Source organism: Agrilus planipennis, unplaced genomic scaffold (genome assembly GCF_000699045.2).
Source record: "Agrilus planipennis isolate EAB-ADULT unplaced genomic scaffold, Apla_2.0 scaffold38, whole genome shotgun sequence".
NCBI lineage: Eukaryota > Metazoa > Arthropoda > Insecta > Coleoptera > Buprestidae > Agrilus > Agrilus planipennis.
In genome coordinates this window covers 445,707-463,630 of record NW_020438882.1, presented here as the reverse complement: position 1 = coordinate 463,630, position 17,924 = coordinate 445,707, and the positions used below count along the sequence as shown (strand labels likewise).

The 17,924-nt window shown below is 32.5% G+C and overlaps 1 protein-coding gene across 2 annotated transcripts in view; it reads right to left on the bottom strand.

The window, feature by feature from the left end:
• Window positions 1-17,924, bottom strand: part of LOC108745258 (serine-rich adhesin for platelets) — a 34,581-nt gene continuing 16,657 nt past the window's right edge. Inside the window, exons 2-9 of one of the 2 annotated variants that reach the window (XM_025981541.1) lie at window positions 4,238-5,857; window positions 3,799-4,162; window positions 3,465-3,645; window positions 3,172-3,388; window positions 2,129-2,709; window positions 1,845-1,979; window positions 1,594-1,749; window positions 1-367 (exon numbers count right to left, since the gene is read on the bottom strand). In XM_025981541.1, coding sequence (XP_025837326.1) covers window positions 170-367; window positions 1,594-1,749; window positions 1,845-1,979; window positions 2,129-2,709; window positions 3,172-3,388; window positions 3,465-3,645; window positions 3,799-4,162; window positions 4,238-5,819 — 3,414 coding nt within the window. In that variant the 5' untranslated portion in view covers window positions 5,820-5,857 and the 3' untranslated portion in view covers window positions 1-169. Of the gene's footprint in view, window positions 368-1,593; window positions 1,750-1,844; window positions 2,044-2,128; window positions 2,710-3,171; window positions 3,389-3,464; window positions 3,646-3,798; window positions 4,163-4,237; window positions 5,858-17,924 lie in introns of those variants that run through there. The other variant, XM_025981542.1, reaches the window with a different exon arrangement.

Below are 17,924 nucleotides of genomic sequence, written 5' to 3'. Positions count from 1 at the left end.
TTGTTTGAAATTATTTATTGATAAGACTTAATCATTTACAAACGAATATAATAGAGCAGATAAGCAGAATTTTTAACAAACAGTAGAAAATTTCACTGGGAAAGTGTATACATGTTAAGTGTAATTTTTAATTCGTTTTTGGTATTACTGTACCTAGCTAACGTTAGACCTATGCAGTACTATTAATAGGAGAAGGAATTTCAAGATCAGTTACGGTCCTCACCAGAACAGGAGCCGATGAGTTGAATTCGGACGGAACTGCCAAAGGAATTGATGAAATAGTCTGAAAATTTAGATCCTCCAAATCACTTTGCAGTTTTGCCAGCTGGGGACATTCTTGAACCACTGGTTGAATACTGTGTAAAATCTGAAAAACAAATAGTTATCACGTTCTTTACTATGTTTCAGAAATGTTTTAATAACAAACTCTAAAATTGTTTCGATCGATTAGACCTGTGTAAAGAATAGATATGTGCAAAATAGTTTTTTAAAAGTATTTAAATACAAAATGCAAATACATTTTTAATTCGTTATTTCAAATGTAAACTACAAATAGATTTCTCTTTTGTATTTTAAATGCAAAATACGTGTTTTCAAAATACTTTTTTTTAAATAAACACTTTCTTGTAGTAGGTACCTATTTAATTTTCTACATTTATTTAAAAACATACATAAAATATTTTTTAAGAAAACCTTCCAGGCATTTGTTCATTTTATAATATTGGAGTTTTTTCTAGATTAATAGTAGTGGTTGCACTATATTACCAGCTGGTAAGATTGAGTATGATTTATATTTTTCTNTCAGAGCCAAAATAGTGTTGCAAAATAATTTTATTGATGTAAAATCAACATCAATCCTTCTATATCAAAATATTTACAACCCCATTTTGTTTCTGATCTTTTATATTGTAAAAAGAGAAAGAAATAGAATCCATAGTTTCTTTAGCTATGGGTCCATCTAAGAAGTGAAGTTTTTCAAATCGTTTTCTAAGAATTTTGGATCATACGCATTTATTAGCACACCACAATAATTTGTAGTTTTCATTTTTACACAGCTGGTGTATATCAATTCAATATTGTTTTATGGGCTGTTTTGTCGTAATTCATAAAATTTCGTAGTTCCTTTCTTAAGGTAGGATAAGTGGTGATTTGGCAGGTGCTGATATCAGTTTGGAACTTCAAAATTCCATGAACTATGACACTGAACCCGGAAAACAATATCGTTCCAATATTTTAGATTATTCATTTTCAAGGAGTTTAGAATTTATTGGGTTCTCGTAAGTTAAAGAATTAAAAATAAATATTCTTTTAGTGGAAAGTAATACATTGAGAATTGAGAAAGATTTAATTTTAATTTTCAAACTATTTTAAATCAAACTCAGCAGTTAATATTTTCAAACATCGCATTTAAATTTTTTTTAAACTTTTTTATCCTGAGTCTCAGGTTTCAGTTAGTGTTTTATTTAAATTAAATTATCCTTTTTTTAACTAGTTACAGAATCAGGAATTTCAAATTGGAAAATAAACAGTAGGTAATTTATCAATGGCAAGGATTTTTGGTACAGTGTCTTGTATTTAATGGATTTTATTTACCTCAAGTGCATTATCAATAGCCTTGTACTGCTTTTTAGCTTCCTCTATTGCTATTTTAAAATTTTCTGTCTGAACTTGCTTGCTTGCTCTGCATTCGTCCATTATTTCTTGTAGCTGCTTCTCCCTCCCTTGCAATTTTTCTTTAAGTAGAATCACCTTTAAAAAATAAATAAATTAAGTAGATACATGTTTATAATATGCTCATTATTGCATGGAATTATGAAACAGTCATCTATTCATTAGTTACTTACTTCTTTCGATAAGTCTAATTCCTCAAACTGTACTGGAGTCTTATCGTTAGATTTTGGCGTTGTTTCTGCAGTCAAATTGTTGTGTTCACATTTTGAACAAAGAGTTGACAATGTGCAAATATCCTCATTAAGTTTCTGCAAAAATATTCCTTTTTATGATTGATGACATCTACGTTTTCTTGATGGAAATTCATGATCACTTAATAAATAAACNTTGTGGAAATTAATTTGTTTTTATTTATTAACTATTCCTTTTTATATTACAATATAGATGATATGCATACCTCAATATCCTTTTTACTTTTATCACCTTCCAGCTTGACATTCTGTATTTCAGTATTCTTTTTCCCTAATTCTTGTTTCAGTTCTTTCACTTCCTTTTTTAGCCTAGAACCTAACGTTTCCCAGTCCTTTAATTGTTTAGCAACAATTTTATTCCCTTCCTTCTGCTTTTCAACTTGTACTACAAGATTGTCTCTTTCCTCCTGCAAATCAGTTTGCATTTCTTCGTTTTCGATCTGAATTATTCTTAATATTTTCAGCAACTTGGTGACCAAGTTATCGAGATGGATTATTTGATCGAGAAGAGACGTTGACGATCCAAAATCTGAATAGGAGGATGAATTACTGATCAATGATGTGTTCATGCTTTCAGTATTGTCCAAACTGAATTGTCGTTGTGTGAAAGAGTTCGAGAGGTTTGTTAGGCTTTCACTTCTTGTAAGGCGAATGGAATTGGCGAGGCTGCTTGAGGAAACCAAATTTTGGGAATGAGTATCTGGTAAAACGACGTCTTCTAATACTGGTTCCATCATCAGACAAGGTTCGGTTTCCAAGTCCAGGATTTCCGACGTGTTCTGAACTTCTGGAAAAAGTATAAAATATGTAAAGGGCAAATCTGATGCTTATTTTTTTTGTACTAGATTGAAAATAAATAAAACTAGAACAAAAATTTTGGTATGTAAGGAAAGTGGAAGAGTTGGAGATGAAAAACTAGAAGTCATTGATTTTTGGTATCTAGAAAGTCAGATAAAAAGCGTTAGAAATTTTTAGATAAAAAAAATACCTTTATGTACGGAAAAGATTATTAAAATGGTTCACTTGGGGTTAGGGACATATTAGGAGCAGAAATAGGGGTAAACGGGGACAAAGAAAGGCATACACTAGACTTTTTGCAAATACTGATGTTCCAGTTTTAGAAAAATGCAAGGATTTACTCGGGATAGGGCGAGTGGAGGGTAGTGTGCAACTAGTTTTAAGACTTATGACCTTCTGGTGGCGATGACGATGATAGGAATGAATGGAAAGATACAAAAAATAAAATTACCTGCATGCATTGATTCGCTTCCAAGTTCTCTGTAGTATAATAACGATTGTGAGGCTGCATTTTTGATGGCGTGTATGATTGCTGATACGAACGAAGAAGCTCTGCTACTGGTTATACTACCAGTCATATTATCCTGGTCGAATGTTTTTTGCTTTTCTGGAGTTAAATCAGGACTATTACTACTATTAGTATATGCTTCGTTGTGGAAAATTACGTCCTGAAAAAGGATATCATGCTAAAAACATATTTACAGCAACAATTTATTTACGTATTCAAGTTGTTAATGGACTTACTTCTAATTCTTGTTCGGAAATATTATACGACTTAATAAGCTCTTGATTTAGACTGTCTAGTCGTGATATGAGCAGCGATAACGCAATGGCAGCTGAGGATATTTTACTTCCTTGTACTAAAATATCTTTATAATTCGATTCTAAGGCACTTATTCGCGATTGGAGATCCATATTTTCCAATCTGGAATAATCAAAATAAACTAAAGAAGTAAAGTCAAATCAAATATTATTTTACCATCATACTTTTTTTTTGAAAAATAGAGACTAGAAGCAGAAACAGGAGTAAAGTGTAAAGTGTGATATTCTAGTATTCTAGAGTGTAATTTCTTCTTACCTTCTTTGTTCACTCAGTCTTGTTAATTGTCTGCATTCTTCTGTTTTGCTTTCGATTTCCTTTTGCTTATTAACGAGGGTGGCATTTAATTTTTTGATTTCTGCCTCGCTTTCCTTTAGAGCATCAGAAAGAGCGTTTTTCTCGGCCTGCATGAACTCTTGAAGTTCTTTGGTCTCAGATTCCAGTTCTTGTAAATTCTGGACGAGGGTATGCTGCACCATCATGCTTTTATCTAACTCTCTCTGCAACGTTCGACAAAATGTGTTTAACTCCGAGATCTCTTCTTCCTGCTTTATCACGATATCGCCAACTTTACGATATCGAGACTCCAAGACAACGAGGCTGTCTGATGTGACATTTTCTTCTGTTAAAATTTAAAAATTTTCATCAATATTACCTTCTAAAGATTAAAGAGTAAATGAGTTAAATTAAAACTTACCAGCTACTCCTGTCGATGGATTTACGTCATTCCCCAGTATGGCCAAAACTCTTTCTGTATTGTGCTTGAGTTCTTCTTGCAGTCCTTGTTTCTCAGTCTTTTCCTCTTTAAGTCTTCTTTCTGTATCACGTAAACGCTCTTGTTGCTCATCGAATTCTTTCATTAACTTTTCATATTTCGCACTCACGTCTTGCAATTGTTCTTGGGTCTTTTTGGCCTTGACATTGGCTATGTCTACTTGAACACTAACATCGTTAAATTCGACGTCTTGCGGTGCACACGGTTTGATCATAACACCTGCAAGAGCTTTTTCAATGTCTTCATTTGTAAGGGCAGTCTGTATGCTGGTTTCGTGATATATTTTTGTTTTCGGAGCCGATTTCCTTTTGGGATACGGAGGCAGGGACCTAAGAGGAGTGGTTGACTGTTTTTTAAATATGGTTTTATTGATGCTGCCTTCTCGGCTGCCAGAACGATTTGTGGACTCTTTCGATTCTTTATCCTTGCGTCTCCTAGGAAAAGTGGCGTAAATGGAATCGGTTAGGACACGACATTTCGGGGTTTCAACTGACATTTTCGTAGATCTTCCCATCAAGGGAGCAGGTTTACTGTTAATCGAGGGCCATCTTCCGTCATCTGCCGGGGATGTGCTTGGGGTTTTGCAAGTTGCTACATTACGAAGCAGTGACTTATTGTTAGAATCTTTCTTGGAAGCTGACAAAGATAATTTGGGCGGAAGTGCTTTTGATCTATTGGAAGTGGAAGAACTGGAACTTCTCAAAGGGGTGCCTTTATTTGCAAGTTTATCGCTAGGCTTTTGCAAGTGGCCATTGGTCATCCCTGTCCTATTACGTATCTGCTGACTTCTATTGTCAGGAGTCATGTTTTTCCTTTTGGAGTTCGTAATACCAGTTTTATTTCGAGATGCTTTAGATGAAGACCTGCTCAATGAAGAGCTTTCGCTGCCGTTTTCGCTAGTTCCATCGCCGCTTCTCAGGTTGTAATCTTCCATAAGTGTCGAATTTCTTCTTGCCAGTATGTTGTATGCCTCCTCGTAATTAGAACAGCAACTAATAATCGAGGAGTCGCACGATCTGGCAGGAGTGACATTATCGAAATCGTGATAATTGCCACTATTGCTGCTTAAAGTTCGTTTTAATCTGCATTCTCCGCTAACATTATCAAGCACTTCTACACCACTGTCACTACCTTCACAGCCTTTAGAAGTCAAACTCAAGTCCAAATCGCTTACTTTTGTATTCACGCTTGAATCTAAATCACATACTTTGGAATTTGTCGTTAAATTCGAATTTGAATTGTTATCGTCATTAGATTGAGTATTGACGTTAATTCTTTCAATAACTGTAACGTTCGATAAGTTGAAACCATGTATTGAATTATCACCCTCGTAATCTTCGCATACTGGAGCTGGTTCCGCATCATCTACAGACACAGATTTATTATCAGTGGCATTGGTAATATCTACGGCAATCGAGGCGTTAATTTCTTCTGTGTCGGCAGAGATATCGCCATGCAAAGTTTCCAGGACGATAGGCAAAGGAGAAACTATTTCTTCCTCCATCTTCGATGTTGAATAACCAAACGCACTCAGGATTCATTCTGAAACAAAATTAAAAACTGTCACCTAAAACAATATTTTTCAACACACAATTTATTTAAAAAGTTTTTACAAAACTATTAACCTTCGGTTTTTTTTTTTTAATTATTCTCTCCTTCGGTATAGTAAAATTAGTTTAATGGTAAATAAAAATGTGTGTCAGACTACAAATAACAGTATATAAGTGTAATACAATAAATAATAACTGATGCAGATAAAGTATCCAATTATTTCAAACGCTTTCGATTGTGATAACATTGTTTAATTTCCTTTTTCTGGTGTACCAATTTTACTATTCATTATATTTGCGCTAAATAGGGCATATTGATTATTTTATTCACCAGATCTTTAATAAAGAACGGTAAGATGATGTGTTAAAAAAAGATGTTAATACTACAGAAAGGTTTTCTAAAAGTTTTAAAAAGACCTTAGATTCGGTGGATACCGGATATAACACACAACTAACTAAGTTTAATGAACTAATTCGCCTATTATGATGAGTACAGTGGATAAAGCGTTGAAACTTGTAAAGGTGGCTTGCAAAACAGTTTTTCTAAATTCAAAACAAACTAAAATAAATTATGATCCAGAAGATGATAGCTTTACTACTTTATGATAGCGTCAAAGATTACAGGATAATAAATACACTTTACGTATTACAAAACTTTGTTCCGCGTTTAAAGGAAAAGTTAGTTTTCTTGTTTTAGTGCAAGTCCAAACAAAAAATAAATTAACGGCGATAAAAATCTACATGCTAACAAAACGAAATGTCTGGGAAAACAAAATTTTTCAAGCCTTCGCGATTTACGATCCTTTTTAAATCAGAACAACTTCCTGGCTATGTATAGCAAAATATATTTTTCTGTAGAGGAAGAACATGACAAAAAGTTAATTTATTATTAGAGGTAGAAAAAGTTTACAATCTTAGGATGATTTAATTTCTTTAGATACAGTAGCGTATCAAGAGAATTTATTTGGGACAATTACTTATATAACATGATTGTCTCGAATTTATGCTAGTAGTTGGAAAAAATAAATAAAAGTACTTCTGTTCCCATTGTAAAAGGGATCCTAGTAGGGGTACGAAAAGTAGAACATCTACTAAGATTAGAAAAAGATTTACATAAAGGTGTTCTATGTGTATAGGTATTTCTTTTTTATTTTATGATACTCCTTGCATTTAAAGATTAAAAATACAAATGTAAGTAAAGTAAATAATACTAATCTTTGTCTTCATTTTTTTCAATGATGCATGAATCGACTAGTGAACTAAATTACCAGTTGAAACATTATTGTTATATGTCTTTCTTTCTTATTATTATTTTCGAAATTATAACTTTGAAATCGTTACACTTTTTTCAAGAACCAGGCCTTATCTCTCACTTGTCCAGTCCTGCAGTTACAGTCTTAAGCAGGATAGTATTGCGAATAATTTTCTTAATGAATTTTTGTAGACAACCGATATACATAGGCATTACTCAGCTAAAAATAGTTCTTTAAAATTCTTTAGTGATTGACATTCAACACAATGAAACGCTATTTTTATAAATCCCCCGGCTATTTCTATACGTTCGTTGGGTCAACAAAAACATCTAATATGTGCGATTTTAATTTGCTACAACACAAATACATACGTAACTGTTTTATGTCAATCGAAGAACAGAGTTGTGTTTAGTTTTTGAATAAAAGGAACGGGGAAAAAAGGACTAACGGATATATGCTCCACTAATTTTAGTTCTGTTTACTATTTCAATGGCCATTTGTCCATTCATGTAAGCCGATAGTTGTTCTGTTTTATTTCAGAATAAATGGCAGTGGTAATTACGGAAAGGAAGTCGGTATCCTTTTTGTTTAATGAAAAGTTCAATATACATATGTATATGTAGCATGATTTTCCAGTTCCTACAGCTGCAATTACATTATTTTTACGATATTTGATGAATTGGTACAGTATACATCCTATAATATTATATATAATTGTATATAAAAGAAATTATGAGAGCTGTCAGCACAGGGTAAAGTAGTATTATCTAGTTAGTATCAGCAATTTCTTATGCCGAAGTGTACGATGTGTTGCATACCTATTTACAAACAATTCCTTTAAATTTAATTTTTCGAACAATTTTTAACACAAAGATATTGATTAAACAAATTGTTCACAAAAGTGAATTTCAACCACTTGAATCAATGGTGCTAACAGTTTCGAGTTCATAGTGACTCATAGGGGGGAAGAACTTGTTATAATTAAAAAAAAAACTTTAAGTTACTCTCTTGGGGTCACTTATGTACTACTTACCTACTTACTACTTGTTTTTTCAATACTTTTCGTCTAAATCAATTGTGAAAATTTCAAAAAAGTTTCCTTTGACAGAAGGCAACATGAATATTATTCTTTAAATATTAACAGATTGATGGTCAATATTATCAATTATATTGTTTATTGATCTTTGCAATGATTAGTGAATTACTGCTGAATATTTCGGATTATAACCATATCGCTGGTTAATATTTTCAATAATTAGTGTATGTTTACTTGTTTACTTTTTGTAATTCCAAACAAGTTTAACTGCTTATAATAAAAAAATTGCTACAAAGTTATTAGAATATTACCTACTTAAAATATATCCTCCTTGGTTTGTTCTGAACAACTTTATGTTTAAATAGGGTAACTCAATAACAACTAGAAAGGTTGTGTGAATATTAATGGGCTGAATTCGTCTTTGTTATTGTGTACATTTATTACGATCAATTTATTTGGCACATTCGGTTGTATGTTTGTTTGTTTATATTATGTATTATCGACCTCAACATATGTTAACATGTGTTATATGCTAATCGAATTTTTATCGGGACAATTGTTATGTAAATATGTCACTTACTTTCTAAAAGTGTATTCATTCAGGCAGGTATTTTATTACGTAATTATAAATACAAGGCATTTAATAAATCTTGTCGTTATGTAAGGTAAAATTTATTTTGTATTCACAGTACTTTTTTGTATTTCTGTAATGTTATAAATTACACTGTTTTAGTTACGTATCATTAAAACTCGTACAATAAATATAGTATTGATAAAATCGTTTATATTTAATTACAATCATTTATTACGAAACTTTAATGTATATTTATAGACACAGATAGATACGGGTATTTTTAACATTTCAAACTCATCACATCAGTTTTAAGGCTTCTATCTAGCACTGCTTTAAACAGTATTACGAACAATGAAAATTGGATTAGAATAGAAACAAGTCTCCTACTTTAATATTCTGTTAACAGAAACAACATCGTGTTATCAGAAACACTTTAACAAAAACCACATAAATATTGTTTATGTGCAAAAATTTGCAGATGATAAAAATTACCATATAAATTCAGTTGAATGAAACACCAATACATAATTTATATGGAATTTTTGGTTAAGCATAGTGCTTTATTTATAGTTTTTTAAATCGAAGTAGTTTTATATCTATCACATAATTTTTGTTGCATATTAAAATGTGTACAGAAAAAGGATCTAAAAGGAGTACAGGTCGATCTAGATTAGATTATTGTTCACAAATAGTGGAAATGCGTGTCCAACCAGTCTTAGGACTGACAATCTTATGATGATGATGATGATGAGGATGATTAAAATGTATATAAAACATCATTAGATACTTTATAACTATGAAACCCACTAAAATAATTTGCACTCGTAATAAGTACTTAAAAAAAATACAACGTGTAATTATACAACACGCTACTGAAGTGAAACTTCTTCAAACACATAAACATACCTTGATAGGGGTTAAGGAACTGGTTTAATGGTATTATTTGTACACTATCAATTTAATTTTTACACTATACATGCCGGAGTTGCCTGTAACAAACGTTGCATTGAAGCGCGCTCCGGCTCAAGCGATCCCCACCACGAACAATACTACGTGGCCGAGTAGAGGGGGCATCCGTTGCATGATTTCGTTACACAGCAACTCGCATGAAACGAACTTACCCTACCGTGAGTAAAGAAGTTTCACTTCAAAAAGAATTTATATTTATTTAGATATTTAATTAGGTACTTGATATAAGGCGGATTTATGGGTTCGGTAGGATTTAATGATTAATTATTCAGATCTACAAGTTTTCAAGTGTACAGTTCCTTCCTATAAAATATTAATCAGCTTTGAGTTTTAGTATCATCAATTAGAATTATTTTAACAAGCTCCTGTACACTAAGCATGTACCTGCTTATGTAAACAACTCGTTTTATTAATAATTTTATTTCGGATTTCACTTTCACTTACCTGTCAAGATTCAGGTTTGTTTGTAATTCGTGTTTATTTCTCTTACTATGTTGTACGATACGTTGTTTACAGCATATTGCAAGCACCTAAATAGAAAATGAACTCTCGGATGAAATGTTAGTGCACCTAAATATAACTTGATGTTCGCTAAAATAATTTTGGTAGGCATGATATACGTTTCGCGGCCGAAGATTGCGGAAGACACGGTCATTACCTCCACCAGTTAATGTAATTAACAATCCTTGTCTTTTTTTGAATGACTTCTTATAATAAGCAACATTAACTTTGTTGATTTTATTTGTCTGCAAACAGACGCCCTGTAGATGAATTCTTTATTATTTTAAGCATTTTAGTAGATAATTTTGTTAATTGTTGTTATAAATGTTAAGGTTTTGACTAATTTTACATTTATTTATGTGGTAGGTGGTACAAATTTTTTGATTTATGCTTTTAATCATTGAGGGAAATGTTTATTTCCGGCTGCTGAAAATTTTCACATCATATAATATCTAGCATATTACAAATGAAATGAATTACCTAATTTTACAACTTAATTTTAAGGTTTATGGATTCGTTTATCAACTGGTTAAACAATATCACGAATAGTTAGAGTTAAATTCAAACAATGTAGATTTTTTTTGTTTTTACGTTAAACTACTGTTTTATTGGTTGTATTAGGTGATTGTTTTTGCTCTATCATGTGTTCCATATTTTATAATTCCTTTACCACAACCTTAAACAACGATAAACTTCAAATATTACGGGTTTTACAACTCTGATTTTATTCGCGCGTCTACTTGCCATAAATGTTAATTGCATTATTACTAAGTTTAATTAACCTTCTTTACCGCTGGCGATTTCGGTTTATTTCGTCAAATTGTTTGTCACGTCTTTTGTTAAAATAATTGTTCATTTACTACAAAAAAAAATGTGCATTAAACAAGGTCAAACTGACTATTAGAATCAATTTATTTTAAAGACTTTAAATTGCTGCTTGATTCCTAATGGGCATCTATTAAGTAAATAGGTAGATCGCCATTTACGTCGCGATATGTCTAAATAAAGGGCGACGTTCACTATAAATGCATATTTAGTAAAATAATAATAAATAAAAGTTTAAGAACTTATCTCTGCAACTTAACTCATGAAAAATTATATTCAATAAATAAAGTTACCATATTCATATTTTATAATGTAATATAATACAATTTTTTATGTGAGTTTCGATATTAATTTATGGCTTACACGTATTAGTCATCGACTACATTATGCATGCATTTAACTTAATTATGTTTTCCGTTTGACCACATTCAACCATTCCTGTTAAGACAATTTAATGACTTATTATTAATACTGGATATTGCCAGACACAAATTAACTTTTTATTTTTAGTTTGTATAGTTTTTAAAAAAGGCATTTGTCAATGCAGTTACATTGTTTTCCATTGTGATTAACAAACGGTGGGTCCCTATAAAGAGAAAAGACATTAAGCTCTGAAAGAAAAAATAATTACTATAATGCAATATTCTTCTTGGAGAGGAAGTGTGCTGGATTTTCAACGGAGCTGTTTTTGATTTTCTGACAAATTCCTTCGCTAGGGAGTGCAAAATTACTGATTTCACTATTATCTGAGGAGCTACAATCAAAGACATTGCACTTGCACTTCTTTAATACGCGAAATTATTCACGGTTTTAACAGTTTTTCACCCCTATCTCCTTTATCTGGAGAGGTATTAATAAAAAGATTACACCATCCGATTCTACATCATCTTCTACCCCTACCTAGTATTACAGACGGTGTCAAATAACTTGTTTTGAAATCGAAAACTGAGATGCGCTTTTTTAAAACGCGAAATTATACACGGTTTTAACAGTTTTTCACCCCTAGCTCCTTTATCTGGGGAGGTATTATTAAACAGATTACACCATCGGTTCTGCAGCATCTTCTACCCCTTCCCAGTATTTCAGAGCGTCTCAAATAACTTGTTTTGAAATCGAAAACTGAGATGCGCTTTTTTAAATCGCGAAATTATTCACGGTTTTAACAGTTTTCACCCCTAGTTCCTTTATCTGAGGAGGTATTATTAAACAGATTTGACCAGCAGATTCTGCAGCATCTTCTGCCCCTATCCTGTATCACAGAAGGTGTCAAATGTCTTGTTACGAAATCGAAAACGCACTTACTGATCTTGATGTTTATTTTCTTTTACCCTTTATTATCATTGATTGCGATCATCCCGACTGGAAGTACGGGGTCTATTCTTTGGCGTTCTGTTCAGACAATTATCACGGGCAAACAAGCATTGGTTTAATCTGTTTTGTATCTTTTGATGTGAAGAAAATGTAGAAGAAATGAATGAATCGGCCATTTATTTGTAGATAAGATATACCACACTCTTTATAGTATACGTAAACAGCACAGGCGATATACGTCTTTGGATTAATTGGCAGACTCTTAAAAAGTTAAAAATGCCTGCATTCGTGTTACGCACAAAATGCAGTGCATTTATAATAATGACCTAAGCATCTACTTTCAACGGATACTTAGTTTTCTGAGGAGATAACGGTTTGCATTTGCATAGTTCTGTAATGTTGTCGGCGAGAGTTCTGGTGCTATTTAATTTTCTTTACGTGCTCATGTTATGGTAAATTTATTGTGCATCAATGCGATTCAAGTTCAGAAAATGCCACTTTCAACAAAACCTTACGCCATATAACGCATACTTGCATTACGTGCACCAAATACCAGACAATTGTGCACTGTACATATCAACTGGTATATGCATGATGCACTTGGCGTATGACACATTTCTTAATCGTAAATTTAATTGTATAAATACCACCTGGAAATAGCTTTAAACATATTCCTGCATGAAGTTGTATGTAAATTATATCTTTGAAATAATGCCCAAAATGTAAATGCGACTATTGGGGTCCGTCAAATGGGAGGAGCCTAAAAACATGGCGCCGATTAGGGAAAATTTATCGTAGTTCCTATAGTGTACCGTGCAATTTCCAAGTTTTTAAATTACGAATAAAATGATAAGTATTGATACAAAATGTGATTGGGCTGACACAAAGTCTCGGAAAGGAAATTTCGTTGAAGGTGAGCGTGTTTTTAATGCCAATCACATTATAAAATTCGGAAATAACAAATCCGGAAGCTAGCCTTCAAATTCCGTCAAGTTTACTGCCTACTTTTTACAAACTTCGGATTTAAAAAGTGATTCACGTTATATAATTGGTAAGGTGATTCTGGGTGATTTAAGCAATATCATATCAATGACTTGCACGTCAGTCCTAAGATTGGTTGGATACGCACCTTCACTCTGTCTTAGCCTGGGCTAATCCTCGCATTTCCCTAAAACTAGAACAACTTACATCCTTAACTATTTGCGAACAGAATCTTCATCTCAACTTTCAAATTTTCCAATTTCCCTACTTGACTCATAGTCCTAACATTCCACGCTCCGACTCATGAAATATTGCACCTACCCCTATTGAACTTATTATTGACATCCCCCGAGGTGGTCCCCTCCCAGACGTCCGAATGGGGGACTAGTTTACGTCGGAATGGGGGACTAGTTTACGTTCGAATGGGGGACTGGTTTACATCCGGAGTGCTTTACCCCAGAGGACGCCGTCATTTAATTTGTGTAGTTGTACGTTTTACTCGGGATCATAATTTGGTGGTTTCCCGTTGCCTTCCACATCACAGTATTGTTCATCAGAGTGCCATACCGATCCTCGTGATCTCTTCCACCCTGAGTACTGAAAGAACTGATGCCTTCTTTCAGGGACTTGTCTTATTCTAGTTTCTCTTTAAGAGCCCCATTATGATTGAACCTAAAATCCGACTCCCTAAATCATCGCAACTCGCAAGCCGATCCACCCACTCTAGTTTGTACAAGAGTTTCGTCAAGGTTCAAGTCCCGTTGGATTGGACAAATATTGTATAGAAATGTAATCTTAGAAACTATTCTTTCAACAATATTTAGAATGGACTTTCGAGATAAACGTTAGCTGTGTTTGTTCTGTTAAAATAAAAGAGCTTTTCGTGGACACTAATTTTGCAATGTACCTAAGCCAACAAAATGTTGCAGATTTGTTAAAAATTGTTAAACCTATTAGTCGCTGCAAAGTTGAACTAAGGTTATAATAATCCTGCTTTTTTTAAATAATTTTAACGTTAATCCTTTCGTAATTGTAGAAGAAAGATATTTTAGGGTATATTTTCAGTGGTTTCTCCAGAAATGAATGAAAATTTCAGTTCTTCTATCAGATCATCTTTCCAAAAGAAACATTCACATACTAAGCAGGTATCATTAATCTGTTTTCTCGTGGAAACGAGGTAAATTTATTTTACACAGTTAATATTCCGACAGAAGCGTATAGGTCACGGTAATACCTGGAATCAACCCTGCGGTAAATTAATATCTGGGTAATTATCGAGTAATGACAGAGTTGAGGGAGTGTAAGTAGAACAAGTGACGATGTTAAAAAATCTAGAACACAACCGATATGTACTGCAAAAGTATTTTTAAATCTTTAAATCTACGTAATAACAACAGTGTACCAAATGTAGGTAGATATATTTTTTCTCTTTTGCCAAGAAATACGTTGTTCTTTTGCAAAGTTACACAACAACACAACGAAACACAAATTACCATGGCATACTCAGATGCTACCAAAATAAGGTCACTTTACTTGACCCAAATTAAAATTCTCACAAAAAAAAAAAACAAAATGAATATTGATCTTTGAGTTATTTTTTGTTTTGATGCTCATTTTTTTTTTTAAACTGACACTAAAAAGTATAACCATATAGGTCCGTATGTTACGTAAGTACATGCATTAATTGTTCCAGAAAGTAAGATCCTTCTTTTCCCTTTCACGTAACTTAATACCAAGAGATTACTTACTGCAACAAAATATTCATTTCCATTATTTAAGCATGACTCTAACGTTACAAAGCGATAGATTCTTTCAGAATTTGATGTCCTTGTTTGCTGCGATTATGAGATTATGAGCGTTATCCTTATCACTAGATATACTTAATTACAGATCTATCATTCAAACGACCTTACGCACAATAAATGATTAATCCACAATTGCATGAAAACAAACTTTATGATAATCATCTACGGGTATCTCAGCCCTATTTTATTGAATTGCTACATCTGTTCAAAATATAGAATTTGTGGATTTATGTCATATAAAGAAAACCCTCTTTCGACATATATGTTTCAATTTGTATCTGTCTATTATATGTATACGTATGTGTTTGTTTTATGTGTTTTATGTTTCTCTTTATCGGACCCCTTAAATGCAACCAGTTAAAGAAAATTATTGTTTAGGAAAATTTCAACTTTACTGTCACTTGTTTTTTGTTTTGAAGACATCGTCTTTGCGTTTATTTTCGTTAAGCCGACCGCTAATAAACCCTACAATCTCAGATCAATATGTCAGACAATATAAGTTCTTCGTTCGTATTGTCTTTTCCTACTGTAAGCTTATGATTCATATCTAAGAGCTTTTTTGCTATTAACATGGTATAATATTGAGTGCTTATGAACTTGAGTCATTATTTATCTCCACGGTTGAATTTTTTCGAAGGAAGTTCATAGAAATTCCAAAAAAAGTACAATTTATAAAGTAGGAAGTCTAGCTACATATGGGACAACAATTTATACGAGACCAACAACCTACATCTCGCCTGAAGATGCCTGGTAATTGAGGCGAAACGTAGGTTGTTGAAAAAAAGGGATAATTTATAATCTCGAATAGATGTAACCCGAATTTCAAGTTACAGAAAATATTGGAGTTAAAAATATCGAGTTATCGAAGTGTTACTGGACTGTATATGCAAAGCAGCATAGCTAGGTGATAAACGTCTTATATTTTATACCATTACTTAATCATAGTCATACAGCATACATATATTTGCATAAATCTAGAGATATTTAATAACTTCCTACACCAATGCCAATGACACTTACAGCAAAACAACCGTTATAATATTACTTTCAATAATCGAACTCAAAACGTGATTATGACTCACGTACAGCTACCAGAAGGAGGCATAACCACCAAGAATACCTAATCCGCCTTATACCATAAACGCAGATCCAGTCTTTCCTTTTTTGATCGTGTGTCAGTATGTTCTCGATGCATTATCGCAGCAGTTGTTTACTTTAGACCTGGAGCAACGGAAGGAAGCAGATAACTGAATCGAATTTTTGATAAAACCAACAAGAAAACAGAAGAATTCATGGATTTGTCACGCGTCTGTATTGGTTTTCCATATGGTCCAATCGTAATGGTAGTCGCTGATAAGCACATATTATTATGCTCAAAGATAAAAAAGCGCAATGAATAATCAAATTTCAAATTGTAACACATTTAAAAACGAAAACAACTCTTATTGTTACATTTTTCATGAACAAAAATAATAAAATAAAGTTAATTGAAATACATGACGTAAAAAATGTTAATATAAAATCTCTCAAATTTAAATTAAAGTTCTAGCAGTTCTAGTTCTTACGAATCTAGATTTGACACGCACCTCATTGTCTTCCTATTTTGATCCAATCTTTACAATTCTAGTATGTCTCTAACTATGCCCTTCAAGTCGTAGAAGGTGCCCTACCAACCTATCTCGCCTATTTCTTATAGGCCAAAAAATAACGAATTCAAGTTCTCTAAGTTATAAAATTATTACAATTTTACAATTCTTGAAAGGCGCTTATTAAAAAATAGAAACAGTTTTAAAATTTCAGGTGACAATTAATTAATTTCTTCTTGATTTATGTGATAATAATATTATAAGGTGATATCCGATGAATTAATAAATAATATAATTATTTAATAAAACTAACATCTATTTTAATAAAGTTGAATAAAAAAGCTCGTTTAAATTGTACTATGCTGATTAATCTCAGAGTAACTACAATATCAATCTACTGTTGCCAGCAGGAAACGCTTCATTATATGAACCACTCAGTTTGACCATTTTCAGAAACAATTATATGGGTATTAAAAAACCGCAGAAGCAAAAAATTGCAGTATACTTGTGGCTCGTGTAATATTAGATGTTATCTTTGTAAATCAACTTTTATTAACAAGGACGAACGTCTTACCTGTGTATTATATATTTAGTTCCTGAATATTATACAATTGTAATATAACACCAACAATGTATATATGCTTGTAGGCTTTCACGGCCGGAGTTTATACGATGAAGATTTTCCAGGCTAAGAAGCCGTGGTCTAGTGGAAACTGTACCGAACATTTTCAATGGAGACGGTGGTAGTTGCTTCTAAACCCCTCAATTGTTTTGCCGTTTTTAAAAACGCGATTACAAACAAAATAAATATTGCTCGTATAATAATATGGTAGTATTTACAGAAATTTTGAAGCTTTCGTTGACAATGAATCTCTGTTTTTGTAGTTTAATTACATTAAATATCCCTACAAAACAATTTACAGTTTTAAAAGAGATACGTATTACACTATCTATTAAAGTTTTCGATGCATGTCGAATAAGTTCAGATCGTTATTGAAAAAGTTAAATTTGTTTGCGTCTTGTAATGCAACGGGTTGGAAATGATCGCTATTTTCAATGTCATGTCGCTTCGCATCATTCGTCATCGCCAATGTTTCATTAACGCTATTAGTCGATCGCAACTATAACAAACGTTTGTTTCTAACTCTCACCACATTCACCATTAAAATTTAGAAAATCTACATATCTATTATTATTAATTGATAGTTTAGATTTTTT